The following is a 17344-nucleotide window of genomic DNA, read 5'->3' on the forward strand; positions in this document are numbered from 1 at the left end:
GGTCAACAAGGCCCAAGCATGATCTGACCTCTGACCATCTCTCCCATCCAAGAGAAGCACCAGAAACATAGGCATGAGCCTATAGAACTAGAGAGAGACGTATGCTTTAAACACATGATTATACAAATAACCACTTAATTATGTTATGAGAAGTACTGAAATGATATGTGTGTTTTGTTTTGTTTTGTTTTGTTTTGTTTTGTTTTAAGATACCCTGTCGCAAAAGCAAATGCAATCTCTCCTGCCTTAGCAGGGCATTGTTTTCTATCATTATTTCAGTTATTTTCTTTTTTGGGGTAGGGTGCACAAGAATATTATTATATCTGTGGGTTCAGCTTTGTTTAGTACCAGTGACTCTAGCAATGTCCTTAGAGCCCTGTCCTTACTAGTGAGGTTTGTTCTTATAAGCCAGTTCCTGTTTGGAGTTTGGTGGGTGTTAAGCCGTTGCTTTGCTTCCTATGGTGTGTCCCGTGGGTAGGGCTACAATACAGCTTGGGGTCTTGTCTGCAGTCCAGCTCTATTGGTATCCTGCCCTGAAGACCACACCACTTCAATGGAGGCCTAGTAGCCCAAAAAATACAAATTGGTCAATCCTTCAGCTCTGGCTGTCACTGTACCCCTCCCTGGGTCTCTCCCAGGAATGTTTTGTGCTTCAAATCGGTCAGGTTCCTCTGAAACCATAGCAATATCTTGACAGGTTCAGCTGTGTCTGCTGTCCTCCCCTGACCCCCCAATGGATCATCATAAAGAGCATTTTCTGCCTTCTTGGACAGCTATTCCTCGACCTTTTCAAATGGATGAACCATACAGAGAAATTAAACCTTTGGTCCTAACTCCTGTTTTCCTCAATGTCCAGACTTATTACTCCGTTTTTGGGCTTGGGCTATGACACATATTTAAGAACTTAGGTTTCAAAAAAGAAAATCTGTTTTGTCCTTCAGAAAGGTACAGCAGGGAGTGGGGCTGAGGGTGGGATGCAGTAGAAAAACAGCTTATCTTTATTGCCTTGAGGTGATGAGAAAAAGCAAGGAGATAGAAACAGAGGTCAGGACACATGTCTTCCCTAAAGTTTGCCCTTCCCCCAGTCACCATTCTGTGCTGGATTCCAGGCTGGTGAAGCTGGCTTGGATACTCACACTTAGATCCCACCCTATTGATTCACTTAGGGCAGTGTGCCAGCTTTCTCTTTCAGCCCATACAAAACTAATCAAATTAATGGATGCTGCTGCTGGTTCTCATCAAATGCCATTAAAATATAACTCTTTCATGAATAATTCTAAACACTGACTCAAAGCAATTGATTACAAGAACTACGTAGTTCAAATGGGAGGAATAATTGATGTTTTCAACATGTAAATAGGCTTCTAAGGAATTCTGAGATACGAGTTATAGAAGTATAGCTATAATCACAGTATTTGAGTTTTAGAGCTCCCGACTTGTGTTTATTTTCTGATTTTGGCTTTCAGAGAACAACATGTAAAATCCTGCAAACCGGTTTCATCATCTCTCTTCACTCTGTGCAGTCCTGCCTGTGGATTCCCTGAGTGCTTGGAGATTTCCCCCATGCCACTGCAATCTCACAAAATTATGTAGAATGGGGTAGTATTTTTTTTTCTAAAATTCTGTATCTCAGGATACAAGTGATTATGTAACTGTCTAACCAATCAATCACAGTCAACTCAACCTATGCAAATCTATAGTAGAAGTACCTGAACAGTTGGGCGAGGATACAGCATCCCATCCCAGGAATTAGACTGTTGAACTTCTAGACACTACTCTGATTTGCTGCTCTTTGTTTTATCTCTCATGATTTGTGCTGCTTTGGCGCTTAGTACCTGTCTTCAGACTCCCATACTTAAGGAAAAATTTGTATACATTTTTCTGGCTCAATTGTGGCACGCCCTTTTAATTAGATTTTTATTTCTTTTAATTTTTATTTAAAGATTTTATTTATTCATGAGAGACGCACAGAAGAGACATGGACAGAGGGAGAAGTAGGCTCCCCATGGGGAGCCCAGGGTCACACCCTGAGCCAAAGGCAGATGTTCAACCACTGAGCCACCCAGCTGTCCCTTTAATTAGATTTTAAAATTTGCTATTCTTATCCCTTGTCGATGGTTAATTTTTTTTAAGATTTTATTTCAAAGAGAGAGAGGAGAGAGAGAGAGGGCACACGCAGGCATGAACAGGAAGAGGGGCAGAGGGAGAAGCAGACTCCCTGCTAAGCAACAAGCCTTATGTGGAACTCAGTCGCAGTACCCTGGGATCATGACCTGAGCCAAAATCAGATGCTTAACCAACTGAGCCACCCAGGTGCCCCATCAATTTTATATTTCAATTTGAGTGGGACATGGGAATCCAGATTAAAAACATTGTATATCTGTATGTTTTGGGGGGTGTTTCTGGATGAGATTGCATTAGAATTGGTGAACTCAGTAAAGTAGACTGCCCTCCCAATGTGATTGGGTATCATTCAATCCACTGAAGGCCTGAAACAAAAGGCAAAGGAAGGAAGAATTTGGTTCTTTTTTAATTTTTTTTGCCTCACTGTTGAGCTGGAACATGTCATTTCCTTCTGCCCTTGAGTTGGGATTTGCATCATTGGCTCCCTTGGTTTCCAGGTCTTCAGAATCAGACTGAATTTCCTGAGTTTATAGCTTGCAGAGGGCACATGTGGGACTTCTTTGCCTCCAGTATGTCATGAGATGATTCTTCATAATAAATCTTCATCTATATCTCTATCTGTATCTCTTATCTCTATATCTACATATCCTATTGGTTCTGACTCTGTGGAGAACCCTGATTAATTTACCCCCTCATTCCCCATATTGAATGTAAGTAATGAACCTGCTTCCTACCTAACTTAAAGTATTTGATTGGCACAGTCCATTCCTCTACAACATTTATCATGGAGGAGATCAGATAATTTGAGCATATCATGCTACATAAATACAATAGTTCTAAGTACATTGCCTCACTCTTTACATTCTTGTGTATTCACATTTTATTGAGTTAGAAACTATGAGAGAATTAATGTAGAATTCCTCACCTCACCTCATCCTTATAGGCAGAATAGGCAGAATATATATATATATATATATATATATATATATATATATATAGTATATATATATATATAATATATATATGTATATATATACATATATCCTTGATAGGCAGAATCAAGGATATTGTAATCTAATAAACTATATAGACATGTAAACATATAGAGGAAGAGAATGTTAAAGATACCATAAGAGATAAAATATAGGTCATATAGGAACACAATAGAGGGGCAGTCTGTTCTACTTTGGAAGGCAAAGAAAGACTTAATAAAAGAGATGATATGTGAATTTTTCCTGGTGGTCAAGGTGGAAAAGAGGGATTCCAAACAGAAGATATTGAGCAAAAGCAGAGTGAAATGGTCAGTGGTTCATTAGAAGAGCAGGAAGTAGTTTAACATGGCTGGATGATTAGACCCACTGGACATGGAGGAGAAAGCAGCAGAAAAGAAGTCAGAGACAGACAGGAGTCTGCATTTTATCAATAATCCCCAAATTGATGTTTGTTAGAAATCACCTATGGAGTTCTTAAAACATAGGTCAGCTGTAGTTCCACCCTAAACCCACTGAGCTGGAACTTCTAGCTGTGAGGCCTGATTGGATATATGTTTTGTAAATACTCTTTTGACTAGAAATTCTCTGAATTGTTCCCTGTTCTTTATGGGCCAGAGCCGACTGGCATTTTCTGCATCCTGTGCAGTTATGCAGGACCTGCAGCAGAATTCTGGCCAGTGGAATGCAAGTAATGAACCTACTTCCTCAAGTTGTATGTATGTATACAACTTGTATGTATGTGATGTATGTCACTTCCAGATATGTCTCCACAACTTCCTATAGGATCGTCCTCACCTTCTCTCCTACCAGCTGGATACACAGAAAACTAAGATCCCAGAGGTCAAGGAACCACTTGTTGGAAAATGTCTGAAACCTCAAGTCGCTGAGTGGAAAGCCACCTGGGGGACACCCAATTCAATTGCAGCATGAGCAAGAAAGGAAATTTTGTGTTAAGCCACTAGGAATTTGGAGTTGTAGACAATATTATTAAAAACCACTGGTGAGCATTAAGTGGTCAATGAAAGAATGAAGTAATGTGTTCAGATTTAGACTTTAGGAAGATTTTTCTGATACAAGTATAAAAAATGGATTGCACTGGACAAAGTGAGAGTCAGGAAGACCAGTTAAGACCACACTGCAGTTATCCTAGGAAGAGATGATGAAATCTCTGCATGGCAGTAAGTAATAATGACAGAGAGGAGGAGAGTAGACCCATGAGACACAAAGCAGATACAATCTATTTCCACCAGAGATCACAGGATATGCAAATGATAAAGCCTTCCAGTTTTCTGGCATATCAGAAACCCTAACTCTTGCTCTTCAAATTCAAGAGCATTATAATTTGTTCAAAGGCAATTTTATAGTAATTTAATCATCATCAAATCTGAATAGTAATTGTTAGAGTTGTCTTTCCTGAATTGGTTATTGCTCTTTGTCTCATCTTACACATTTTGTTTCAGTGAAGAGTGACTATTTTTTTTAAAGATTTTATTTATTCATGAGAGACAGAGAGAGAGAGAGAGAGGCAGAGACACAGGCAGAGGGAGAAGCAGGCTCCATGCAGGGAGCCCAATGTGGGTCTCAATCCTGGGTCTCCAGGATCACGCCCTGGGCTGAAGGCGATGCTAAACCGCTGGGCCTCCAGAGCTGCCCAAGAGTGACTATTTTTAAGTGCAGACCTTTTTCTGTGTGGTTAGGTGGAAGTCAGCTGGACTATCCAGTTAAAAAAATAAGGTATTCAAAGCAAATCTATAAGCTGAATGGAAAAACCACAATACTGTTTTAAAATATCATTCTTTAAATGACCATGGTATGACTGAGGCGTTGTCTGGATTCTATGGTATATGAAGGTAGGTTCTTCCTAAAAGGCAAGGCTGGAGTGACAACCTGGTTTAGAAGAGGCTTCCTTGACTGCATCTAAATAAAGCTAGGAAGATTCTGAAGTGCAGGGCTCAGGTGTGTGTGTTGGCTCTCGTTGAAATGCTGAAGACACTTCAGGATTTATGAAAGGTGGAGGATTACTGGCACGATGAGAAAGTCCTGATAAGAGAAGCTGCTAAAGCAATCATAAAAGGAAGGAAATAATTTAAGAACGCTAGAGCAGAGAAAACCTTGAGGAATAAGTTTGGCCCAACAGCTCCAAGGGATTACGGCCATTGATTTCAGACAACTTTCAGCCACATGGTTTAAACTAAGGAATCTAAACTTCTGTTAAAAGTCAGGTGTGTTAACATTGCAGTTTGTAGAGTTCATAACAATTACAGAGAGACAGAAAATTGGGAGCAAATAGCCTGACCATGTTCAATGGCAGCACTGGCCAAGAGGTGCTGGTGAAGGTGAACCGAGTAGGCTCCATTGAAAGGTGGGCACTGAGGGGACTGGTGCCCACGCCTGTGATATTACCTCACATCTGCACAACTTACTTCAGTTCACAGAATTCTTCCCCATATAGTTTTAGTTCATCCTCTTCAAGACTCTGTAAGGTATTCCCATTTCGGGGATAAGAAACTAAGACTTACAGTGTTTGAGGGACGTGTTTTCAAAGTCAGTACTTGTCCTATCACAATACAGCTTTCTTTCCTTGATAAAGACTTTTTTAAAAATAATAAATTTTGGATAGTTTCTTCAAAATATACTTCTTTCTAGAGCCCATATTCAAATTATGCTTTCTAACTCTGTTCATTAACAAATCATTTTCCCCGTTTTAATATTCGTACCTATCTCCAACCCTATTTGCCTGGGGATATGTTCAAAAGAAGTCAGTTCTTTCCCCTCCCCTAAGAAAAGTGAGATATGAAATAAGTCAATTCCAATGCTGGAAATTGTGTCAGGACAAATCTGTGTTGTGGTTTTATAAATGTAGTTTAAATCAGAACACCTGGCAATGAACTGAAGGCTTCTGTCATTTAACTCAACCTTATCTGTTTCAATCATAAGATATAACTTGTAAATTGCTTGTAGACACCTGTTAGAAGATATTTAACTTAGATTTTTGAGAGATAAGAATTGCTAGAAATCAAGCATCTGAACAGCTTTACAATGTTCTTTATGTCATCCTCACCAAAAGATCCTGTTTGAAATGGATACGATAGCTTGAATGGATCTTAATGAAGGATTATAATGGAAAATAATGGCGTCTTGGAGTCAGACAAATCTGAGTTCAAATCTTAACTGTATTTGCCAGCATTGTAACCTTGGGCAAATTAGTAAGCTTCTCCAAGCCTTTGTTTTTATCATCTGTTAAATAAAATTAACCCTATTTACCTTCAGTGGTTAATGTGAGGATTAAATGGCATAATTTATTTGCATGTAGAAAATATTCAAAATGGCAGTCTTATTCATATGAGGATTGAGCAAAGAATTTGGATAGAATGAAAACATTTATTAGGGTAAGGAGCATCCATACATTCGTTTTGTTACTGTAGTTCTCAATTGTCAGTTGTAGTCGTCCTTCTCAATCATGCAGGTAAGTCCTTAGAAAGCTCAACAGTACAATTAGTTGGTGTAAAGGAGCTTAAGACCCTTATGAAAAATCATGCTGGAGGATAGAGGTTGAAAGTAAACCTGTGAAATACTTTTTATGTGTTTTATATTCTGTGAAGTAAAATAGCATTCCTCACACTAAATTAAAACAATACCTGTGATGTGTTACACACATTAAATTAGTAATAATACTGTCTAATTTTTGTTTACTAAAAGACTGTTTATCGTAAAGCATCTGTAAGACATCTTTGTTTACAAGATGTCAACTTTTGTACGCTGATAAAATGCTTACAAACAGATTTTGCCCCCATCTTTGTTCTTCCATCAAGTATGTTCCAGTCTCTCTGGATACCCATCTCTTTTGTTTCATGGATCCCACATCCCCTCTCCCAGGTCTCACCAATCTCCTGGGGGCAGACACAGAGAACATGAGTGCTACAATGTTTAAGAAACCAACCAACCAATCAACCAACCAACCAACCTTTTGTGTGACCCCCTCAACTATGTTGAACATCTGTTCTTGAGTCCTGTTAGGACTCCTATGAGGTAGGAGTATTGGAGTCACGATACCTTTATGCTGAAGTTCCTTCTACAAAGGCCTCCCTCCCTGGCCCAGAGCTTTAAAGCCCATTCACACTCAAACTGCCATTTTTCATTTCCAAGACTTCATGGCAGCAACTTCCATTCATGTTCCACCATCTGCCTAACCTTCTCTTTCCATTATAAATATCCACCTCTTTTTCTAGTTATCTTCAATAAGAGTGATTTGTGAGCTACAAATACATTTAGACTTCTGAGTACTTGTTTAGATTATAATTCTGTTCTAGTATAGTCTGAATGGTAGTAAGCCAAATATTCATGACCTTGATTCTCTTATCTATACCAGCTCCCCTTAATCACAACCATATGTACATAAGTATGTTTAAAAATGTGGATAAATGAAAAAGTGCCAGTTTGCCTGTGGCAAAAGTAATTGACTTGCTCTCCACCACTTAATACCCGGATTGTGCTTGCATAGCCAAGAGTTTTAATTTAAGATAGGATTAGTTCGGAGTGAGGACAGACAGGTGATAAGCAATGATGGGGTGCTGAAGTCTTAGGTGAAAGAGAATTCAGTTGGCATCATAAGTTACCAGTTACAGAGACAGCTAAGAGTGACCTACTAGCATTACCTTTTCCCATGTTCCAAATTGGGTTGTGTTGGTGATGCACAGGGTAGGCAAATAATGTACCAGAATTGCTTATAGGGACCAGTTGTGAGATATGACAGCGGTATTGGCTCTCACCCTCAAATCTGAATGTCTGTGTTGCACTTCTTTGACATTGTCCTGTCAGCTGGTAATGCTTGTGGGAATAACTTGTTGCAAAATCTGATGCTATAAAAGTAAAAGGAGATTTTGTGCCTGAATGACTCTTTGGGCAAATGGAGAAGAAATAATTCTTAACATTTCTAATAGGATTCACTGGTGATTTTAGCTGTGCTAAAAGATAAGTGAGCATGATAAGTGGCCAGCATGGGGAAAGTATGAGATAACTAAGTATGGTTATATAATATAAACGGGCATGTGGTGATGAGATTTATGTCTAGGCATATATTATCAGGCATAAATTCATAGTGTTTATTTAATTTTCCATTTAAACTACTAATGAAGTACTCTATAACGTAGGATACTAAAATTGTGTCAAATCAGTACAAATCCTGCACTGCATGAAAGAAAATACTATAATTACTGAACAGTAGAAATATAATTGTTTACAGTCCTTAAGCATCACTGCAATTAAGGCATCACATTTGTTATGCTTTCTTTAGAATCTATGGTTAGTGATTTTTTAATCCTTTTTCTAACTCTTCATTTTCTGGGTTTACTACACATTTTTGGGGTAATGCCCTTGATAGTTCAAAAGGTCTGGTATTCAAAAAGCTCTGTAGAGTCATAGTCAATTGGTATATGACTCAGGATTCAAGACTAAACATGAGTACATATGATGTTGGCTTTTATTTTACTTGCTAATCCTTAGTTGGTATAAGTGCAGATCCGATGTGCCATCTAAAAGAGATAGCAAACGAAGGAAGAAGACGCATGGGTAGATAAATATGTCAAGATTGGTATACATAACTATTGGAAGCCTTCAAAGGTTTGGGTCTTTTAAATGCCATTAAAATGCCATTGCTGAAAAAAAATGTCATTACTGGAAATTATTCTATTTGTTACTAAAACCTAGGGAAACTTTAGAGATATATTTTCTTATCAGCTGATAGCCAGCTTCTCTAGTCAATCCCTAGAAACATAGAGGCATATGTGCTCTAAGGTTATTTTTTTCCATCTTCTGCTAATTAGATTACATCATTGAGCCACTTTTTCCTTAAAATCCACCTAAAAATTGTAATATTTTCATAAGGACTGCGTACTGATCATGAACATCCACTTTGTAAAGCAACTTCCTTCTTCATTCTATACGACAATGATTTTCAGAATAAATATATATATAGAGAGAAAGTCCTAGGTGCTAGTATTTACTTGTCCTAGAGTCAAAAGTTGAATGTTTTTACTATGCAAATTTGGCAATGGCCAATGTTACCACATATAAACAATAACGTGGTAAGTTTCTTTGGAGAGTATGGTCAATGGGTTACTATTAGTGAGCTTGATCTCTGCATTTTTAGTGTCAGAGATATTTATGATTCTAAGTAACACCATGCATGGCTATTAAAGGTAAAAGAGACAGCAGGGGCATCATTCCAATTACTTAGTAAACAATTGTAGGAAGATGTTTATTAAAGCTGGCTCTCAAGTGACAAATAAATGCATAGTTCTATTATGCATGCTAAATTCAGCATGCTGCAAGCTTAAAAGCAGATAGATCAAAACAAGAAAGATATTTAAAATCATAAAGACAAAATACAGCTATGTCAGTATGTGACAGGAAAATAATTTTGCCTTAAAAGTGATCTTCCCTAACCCCCTCAAGAACACGTAGCCACAATTTATGGAACAAAATTAAAAGCATGTTGGGTGCATTTCTTTTTTTTTACCTCATCTGGCATCAAGTTAAAAAAATTAAATGGGCTGTTGTTAAACTAAGATACAGATGACTCCCTTTATTACAAACAAAAAACTACATCACATAATGACTGATATATAATTCATATTTATTAATGGGTGATGTTTAATTCTTAAAAAAAAACCAAAAAACAAAAAAATGCACACACAAAACAAGCTACTAAGTAGTCTTTCATGCACATCTTTTTCTACCTCACAAGGTTTTGCTGCATGATTTTTAGAGGAGTTCCCTTATTCAGGGTTGGCATATGTTTTTCAATTTTCAATGTCCAGAGCCATATTTACAGAAAGATGTACAAATATTGTAGATAGTAGGCTGTACAACCCTCACATGATTAAAACTTCAATTCCTTGGATTTCTAGCGCTTTGTGTAAATGCCAATAAATTTGAGAGTTCACCCAACTGCGCCTCTTAACCTTTGTTCCCATAGGTGAAGGGCAGGATTTTTAATCAAGTAGCAATTTATCTTTAATTAGGAAAACATAATTAGGTATTATCATCTAATTGCAATTACTGGTTGGAGAAAGCCACATTTCACAAGTAGTGACCCATGCTGGATTATCATTCTCCTATTACTGATTTTTGAATCTGTATTTGTATTTGGCAGATAGCCAAAACAAATTCAAAGGTAATCACCATGCCTCTCTGTGCAATCCTGCAGTCAAAGTCACCCACCAACTCCACTGCTGAATAGGAAACCAGAGATACTTCCTAAGCCATATCTTGGCTATATCTGTTTCCTGCTAAGACATCAAGAGTAGATCAAAATAATTGTATACAAAAAACCTCATGTGAAGTAGGTTCGAGGACTGTCCCAACACTTCAGTTCTGGTACAGTTAAAAACAGTTTAATGTCTCAAGGCACCACTATGGTTGAACATCAGATACACGGGTAATCAGCTAATCTTCTACTATGCTGTAAAGTCAGTAAATAGCTTGTGCAATTGTGTAAAGCAATCTCTAGAGGACCATTAGATATACAGTAGGCACGTGTATTATAATACAAATAGAAAACAATGAGTCCTAGAAAAAGCATGTTGAGCACCGTTGTGGCATCGTTTGTGTTTCTTTACCTAACACTACGTAAACTTTACATTTACAAAAGGAAAGACTAACTTTTTTAAAGTTACACTCAAGCTTTTTGTGCTATCTCCAAGTAAGTGAATCTAGTTCCTAGGCGAACTTTTAGAAGTTGTTGGGTCTGGATCAGCTTCTGTCGCGCTGGTAGATTCGTTCAAGTGAGAGCTCAAGTTTTCTGACGTTAGGTGGGAAGACTTGTAGACAATCTCGTTCAAGTCGGACCTGATGCAGACCAAGGGCGGGTCACTCAGTGGGTCTTCCACCGAGGCCTGCGTGTTTTCTCGAGTGATTCCCATGTCCTTGCTGTGTTCTGATGGTGATTTTCTTTTCATGCGAGTGTAAGTTTTGTCTTGATTCTCCATGCCTTGCTCATTTTTCCGAAACCGTCCAAAGAACCAAATGAAGAATCCAAACCACACAAAAGCTATTAAACTTGGAACAAAAGCCAGACACTTGACATCAAGGCTAGCCCCTATGAACCTGCTGTGTAAGAACATATCTCCCTCAACATATGTTTTATTAGTCTGAGGGTTAGTGTGATTGGACCTCCATTCCCAGGAAAGTTTGGTTCTGTTCAAATCCTTTAAACTTTCTGAGTCTTTCACTGTATATATCTTCTGCCCTGGGCCAATGTACTGTCCATATTCATGAGGCTTATAAAATATCTGGTTCTTCCACATATTAAGATCCAAAATCAGGACAAGAAAGATAATTCCATAGTTAAACCATTTACCTGCATTAAAAAAAGAGAAAGAAATACTGCATTTTAGTCAAATACCTATAAAATTGCAATAAGGTTTTCCCCAATAAAATGGAGATAATGGTGTACAAGGATTAACTGTTAATGTTTTAGGCCTGCTAGCAATTTTTTGAGAGTGCTAGTCTGCCATTAAGTGAATTGGCAGAGGATTCTTAAATGTATTCCAGACACATGAAAATGTGACTGTTGGTCCCAGAGTCAATAACTTATGCTACTTACACTAACCAGATTAAGCCTCTTTGTTTTACAGGCGCCACAGCTATACTCAAATTTGGTTTCATGTAAGTTATTCTCTAGAACATTTCAGTTAATGTTTAAAAACAAAGTTGTAATGAAATTCTTAGAAAAGTCTAACATATGATTGAACATCTCTTACAGTTTTGTAATTACGTGTAGGCAAGAAATAAATCATTTTGCAATGCAAACACAGCAGTATATCAATTGAATTCACATTGCTGTTTGTAGGTGACCTGTTGATTAAACCATTAGTTGATGTGATTCAGATCAATAATTCTCGAGCATTCAAGACTTTAAAAATAATTGCATCAAATACTCATTGAACAGAATCCATTTATCAGACATATAAATACAACCCAAGCTGACAAACTGTTCTGGAAGACCTGATTTGGAGAAATTGTAACTACTACAATTTCTTTGCAGTATTTAAAATTTTTATACAAGTAAGACATTGCTTAGAGACATATTATCTAATGATATCTTTACATCTGCAAATGAAAAGAATATGGGGAAATTTTCAAGGGATACTAGATTCCATCATAATGTTTATTATAATCACAATTTATTACAAACTTTACAGTATCAAGTGTATCATAACGTAGTAATACTCACCTCATAGGTTTGCCGTAGCAAATTAGGTGAAACATTTAACAGGTTCTAAAAGGTTTAGTTATAAATATTATATAGTATGTCAAAATTATTTTATTTTTTATTTGAAGATAGAATATTGTACGCCACTAAATTCTGGCTTCATATGATTATAGAACTCTTGGGACAAGAGAGAGATAGAATCTTGGTCAAACTTACTAAACCAAGAATGGTAGAAATGAATTTCGCAATATGTATTCTAACAGAATATATAGCTCTATAAAAATATAACTTTGTGAAGAGTTTAGGAAAGTGTTTTATCATCATTGTTACACATTTACGTTCCCACCTTATGCAAAATTAAGGGGTTTTAATCCTGGCTTCAAAACTTACTAGCTATGTGATCTTGGGCTAGTTATTTAAATTTCTTAAATCTCAGTTTCCTCACATGCAGAAAATAATAATAGTACTTATTAAAGCGGTTAGTATTTCATAAAATTATTAGATACTAAACACAGTGCCTGGGACATAATAAAAACCCAGTAATTGTTACCATTATTAACATCAAAGCCTTGCCTAAGCCATGATAATGTCTGCATTTGCATGGGAGGGTACAATTCTTCTCTATCAAGAGAATTTATGTAAACTCTCTGAAGGGAAATTATAACTCAGCCTGTCCTGAAATTGTTCAGCTATACGACTGTTACAATCTTTGTAATGGAAACTCTTGCCAGAATGTTTTATTTCACACACCCGCACTAGAGAGTAAATTGAAACATTGGGAATGTTGTTTCCATATATGATAAACCATTTATAACATCTGGCATTGTTAAGTTCTACCCACTCCTGTTCTCCTGGAGTCATATCCAGAACTAAAACAGATTCTTACTAAGGATCAACCATAAAACAAGTAAAGAAAGCTCAAACCAGAGAAATTCAATCAAATCCAAAGGTGAGCATTATTAACGAATATTTATTGTGCTCATAATAGACTCTGTGGTAGGATGCCTTAATAGCTGCTGAACAGACCTTTCTGCCTTCCAGGGAAGAACTCAGCATCTTTTTTTTTTTTTTTTTAAAAAGATTTCATTTATTTACTGATGAGAGACACACACACACAAAGAGGCAGAGACAGAGGCAGAGGGAGAAGCAGGCTCCACGCAGGAAGCCCCAGGAAGCCCGAAGTGGGACTTGATCCCGGCACCGCAGGATCACACCCAGGGCTGAAGGCAGATGCTCAACCACTGAGCCACCCGGGCTGCCCAGAACTCATCATCTTGTTGGGGAAACAGAACAGTAGCAACAACAGATAAATAATAATAATAATAATAATAAACGGAGGTCACACTGGAGAGGTGCCAAATGAGTGATATAAACTACAAACGCTGAAGATGTTGGGGAAACTGAGGGCTTATTTCTGCAGGAAGGATTTTGGAGGAAGTAGCAATTCATGTGGTCCTTGAAAGAAAAGAAGGACAGAGAACAGTCTGGAGAATGGTGCAATTTTTGTAGTTTTTATTATGCTGCAGATAAAAATAGCATACAGAAAAAGATGAGGTGACATGAAAGAGAGGGGTGAAAGGAGAGGGAAAGAAAATAATAGAGAATATTGTAGGAAGAGAAAGCCAGAGAGGAATGAGCAACAAGAGAATTGGAAACGTTCTGGGCTTCTCACCTAGTATTAAAGGAGCAATAGTTGGTGGCTTCGATGATGGAAAGCAAGTTGCGAGAGGGGCTTCGGGTGCTTCTCTGTTGCAGGAGATTCATACTTATTCTCTTGCTATAAACTACATGTGCTGTGAAGACAGACTAGATGGTGAGGAAGAAAGGTCCTTGGGTTTGTATGACTGACCATCACCTTCTTGATTCACAAAGGTCCTTTGGAGAAACCTCTACTCACTCCAGGTCATTTTTATTAACTCACGAATAGGGCAGGCTCTCATAAAGTGGTCCCTGTATCTAAGGTAACAGGATGTCAGAAACCAACGATAAGCAGCAACACAGAATCAGGGAGAAGAAAAGAATGCTCAGTGAGCTTGGAGGGTGCTTTTCTGGTGGGAAAAGATGCTCAGAGAATGTTACTAGACAACAGAAAAAGATAAAAATCAGAGTATAAGAATTGAAGCGAAGGTACATCCATCAAACTAAAAAGAAACCCTGAGGATAGGAGGAGATTTTCCCCCAAACTTTCTACATTATTTTTTTCCACTACCTAAGTCGAATGGTGCTGGGTGAGTTCGGCCACTAAACTGTAACACTAAAGAATCACTTTATGTTATTTCTCATGTGACCTGGAGTCTGAATATTTGGATGAGATGGTGGGAGAAGCAAGTTAAAAATGTGTTGCCGGGCATCATTTAATGGGCATCATCACCCCTCTCACATACAGCTTCACCACTCCGTGAGAGGGAGAACTGCAGGTAGCAATCAGCAGACAAAGCTCATCCCAACACTTGGCTTAAATAATACAACTTGGGGTTACCTGTTTAACCTCTCCAGGCCTCAATTTTTTTTTTTAATTTTCAAATTGCGGAAACTGAACCAGATGACTTCTAGTTCTAGGAGTCTGTCCTCTTCCTCCCAATCCTTCTACTTATTAGCTCTGTGAATTCAGTTTTTTATTTGGTGAAACGGAGAAAAATAACAACATAACTACCTCAAAGGATTATTGTGAGGACAAAGGGAGAAGTAGTATTTCTAAGTTCTCTGAAGTATATTAAATTTTCCAAAAAGGTAGGGGAGTATGATTTCTATAATTTCTTTCCTCTATGTCTTCAATCCAGTTGGTATAGGATCTTGGTGCTCGAGGGAGAGAAGAGCATGTAACTTTGTAACAAAGATACATCCTAAATGTGACCAGATGTCCCAGTTTGGATAAAACAGCATGAATCACTGAGCACTGACATCCTTGGGTAGATATAACTGGACCAGTTGTCTGGGAGGACTCAGTGTGTAGTTCTATGTAAACAGGCTTTGTGAGTCAGCATATTTAACATGTTGAAAATTCTTAGCAATTGCTCATTTGTCTACAACTTACAGAAGAATGGTCCTGAGAATAGGTCATTTTTTTACACAAACTTTGAAGCAAAAGGCCAGGAAATAGTGTCTCCACCTCTCCCCCTACAGCAGACAGGCCACGTTGGGGTGGAAAGTGCAGAGGGGAGAGGAGCGAGTAAGAGAGGCTCCCTACTGACATTATATTTCTTTTTTTTCTGTGACTGTAGCACTGTCTCTCCCTCTCCTATCCCCCTGTCAAAGCCAGTCAGCTCAAACTTGGAAGCTGGTAAAAAATACAGAAGAAATGGCTCTTCTTATTTTTTGTTTATTTCCAGCTCACCTGACATAAACCGCTGGTCTACTTATGCATTTGCACAGAGGAAGGATGCTTGTCTTTTATTCCACATCCTTCCTTCTACTTTGCTACACAGTGTTTTGTTACTTTTGTAGGGCTTTCTCCTCTTTAAAAATTACTGTTGCCCTATGAATAGATGAGATGTGGCAAACTGGAAAGCAAAATCATGTGACACAACTCAACCCCACTGTTCCGGTCTATAAAGTGAGGGAGCTGAGCTGTATGATTTCTCCCCAGCCCTAAAAATCTCTTCGACGAGTCCGTGAAATAAACATTACCTAAACCTTAACGTTTTATGATGGGCCAGGAAATCTCACCATTAGAGCAAAAAAGATGGAATACACGATTTTCACGCAGAGAAAGCTTTCTTTTAAAAAAAAAACCTGTATATTCTGAGAAACAACTATTTACCATAAAAGATAAATTTGAGTCCCTGAAATGACCCACATGGAAAGGATATCAGACACAAAGAGGAATAGAAGTACTCTCTTGCCATTTCCCAAGTGTGTTGTTGTGAACGTACAATCAACCATAACAAGAGGTTTGGTATTTCAGCATTAATCATAGGAGAGATTTTGCATTTCCCCCTGTTGTTTCAACCACATAGCATAGTGTAAATCAGCAAGCAGGGAGGGTAAGAATCCATACATTATTTCTATTAATCTCCTCCAGAAATATCTCACTGTCTCCTTTAATGAGAAATCACTGCATGGTGTTGGTGGGATTACCTCTTTCTTGTATTTTGTGCCTTTAATGAATCCTACTGATTGTCAAAAATGATATTATAATGATAATTTTATCTTTTTACATTGTGGGAGATTATAGAAACCTGGGCTTGTTGGTTTTAAAAGGATTCTTCATTAAATATCACCATCACTTAGCATAGGAAATGACAACAATTTGGGGGAGAAATGTAATTTTTTCAACCAAGGATAAAAGAGTATTAAGTGCTGATATTTCCACCATATAATAAGCCCTTCATTATTCAAATATGCAATTATAATATTATTATTATTATTATTTTTTTTTTTACTCAGAATAGTTGCCAGTTAGCATTGAGATTGAGCTGTGCTGTGGGCATCTTTATACCAAATAAATGCCACCACTTGGCCAGACTCTGGCATCCAGTGCAGTTACATGAAATAGTCATGTTCCGCAAAACCTTTTAAAATCCATATGGGATAACAAGCAACCATGGCCTTGAAAAAAGATAAATGCTGGATAATCAAAGAAATAACAGTTTGTTGTAATAGGCTTTTTGGCCATATTCAGTGTCCTTTCATTCCAGACATGAGCAGTGAAAACAGGGCTCACTGAGTTAGCATCTCTTCAAGTAACCCCTAGGTAATTTAGGGATATCTGAAAACCACATTAAGTGCTTGGGTCATAAGGAGAACATTTAGTAAATTGAAGATATTTACTTAAAAATTTATGAATTAATAAGAGCTATTTGAGAGTTAGTAGAGTATCCTTTTAAGACTTAAAAGCAAATGAATATAGCTTCTCTAAGTGCCTCTCTTGTCATTGTCATTTCCTAAGTGGGACATAATCCAACATGATGAGCAGAGGTAGAAACTTGTGATGATAAAAGGAGAAGGGAAAGCCCTAGGGTTCTACTGAATGAGGTGACCATCAGACTCTGACTTTCTTGAGATTATGGAATTG

The 17344-nt window shown here is 37.7% G+C and overlaps 1 protein-coding gene across 5 annotated transcripts in view; it reads right to left on the reverse strand.

Annotated features, from left to right (window-relative positions):
* Window positions 1–9733: 9733 nt before the first annotated feature.
* Window positions 9734–17344, reverse strand: part of TMEM117 (transmembrane protein 117) — a 498555-nt gene continuing 490944 nt past the window's right edge. For all 5 annotated transcript variants that reach the window (XM_049102705.1, XM_035707068.2, XM_025477341.3 and 2 more), the window contains one exon: window positions 9734–11475. In XM_049102705.1, the coding sequence (XP_048958662.1) occupies window positions 10829–11475 (647 nt within the window). In that variant the 3' untranslated portion in view covers window positions 9734–10828. The remainder of the gene's footprint in view (window positions 11476–17344) is intronic.

This window comes from Canis lupus, chromosome 27 (assembly GCF_003254725.2).
Source record: "Canis lupus dingo isolate Sandy chromosome 27, ASM325472v2, whole genome shotgun sequence".
NCBI lineage: Eukaryota > Metazoa > Chordata > Mammalia > Carnivora > Canidae > Canis > Canis lupus.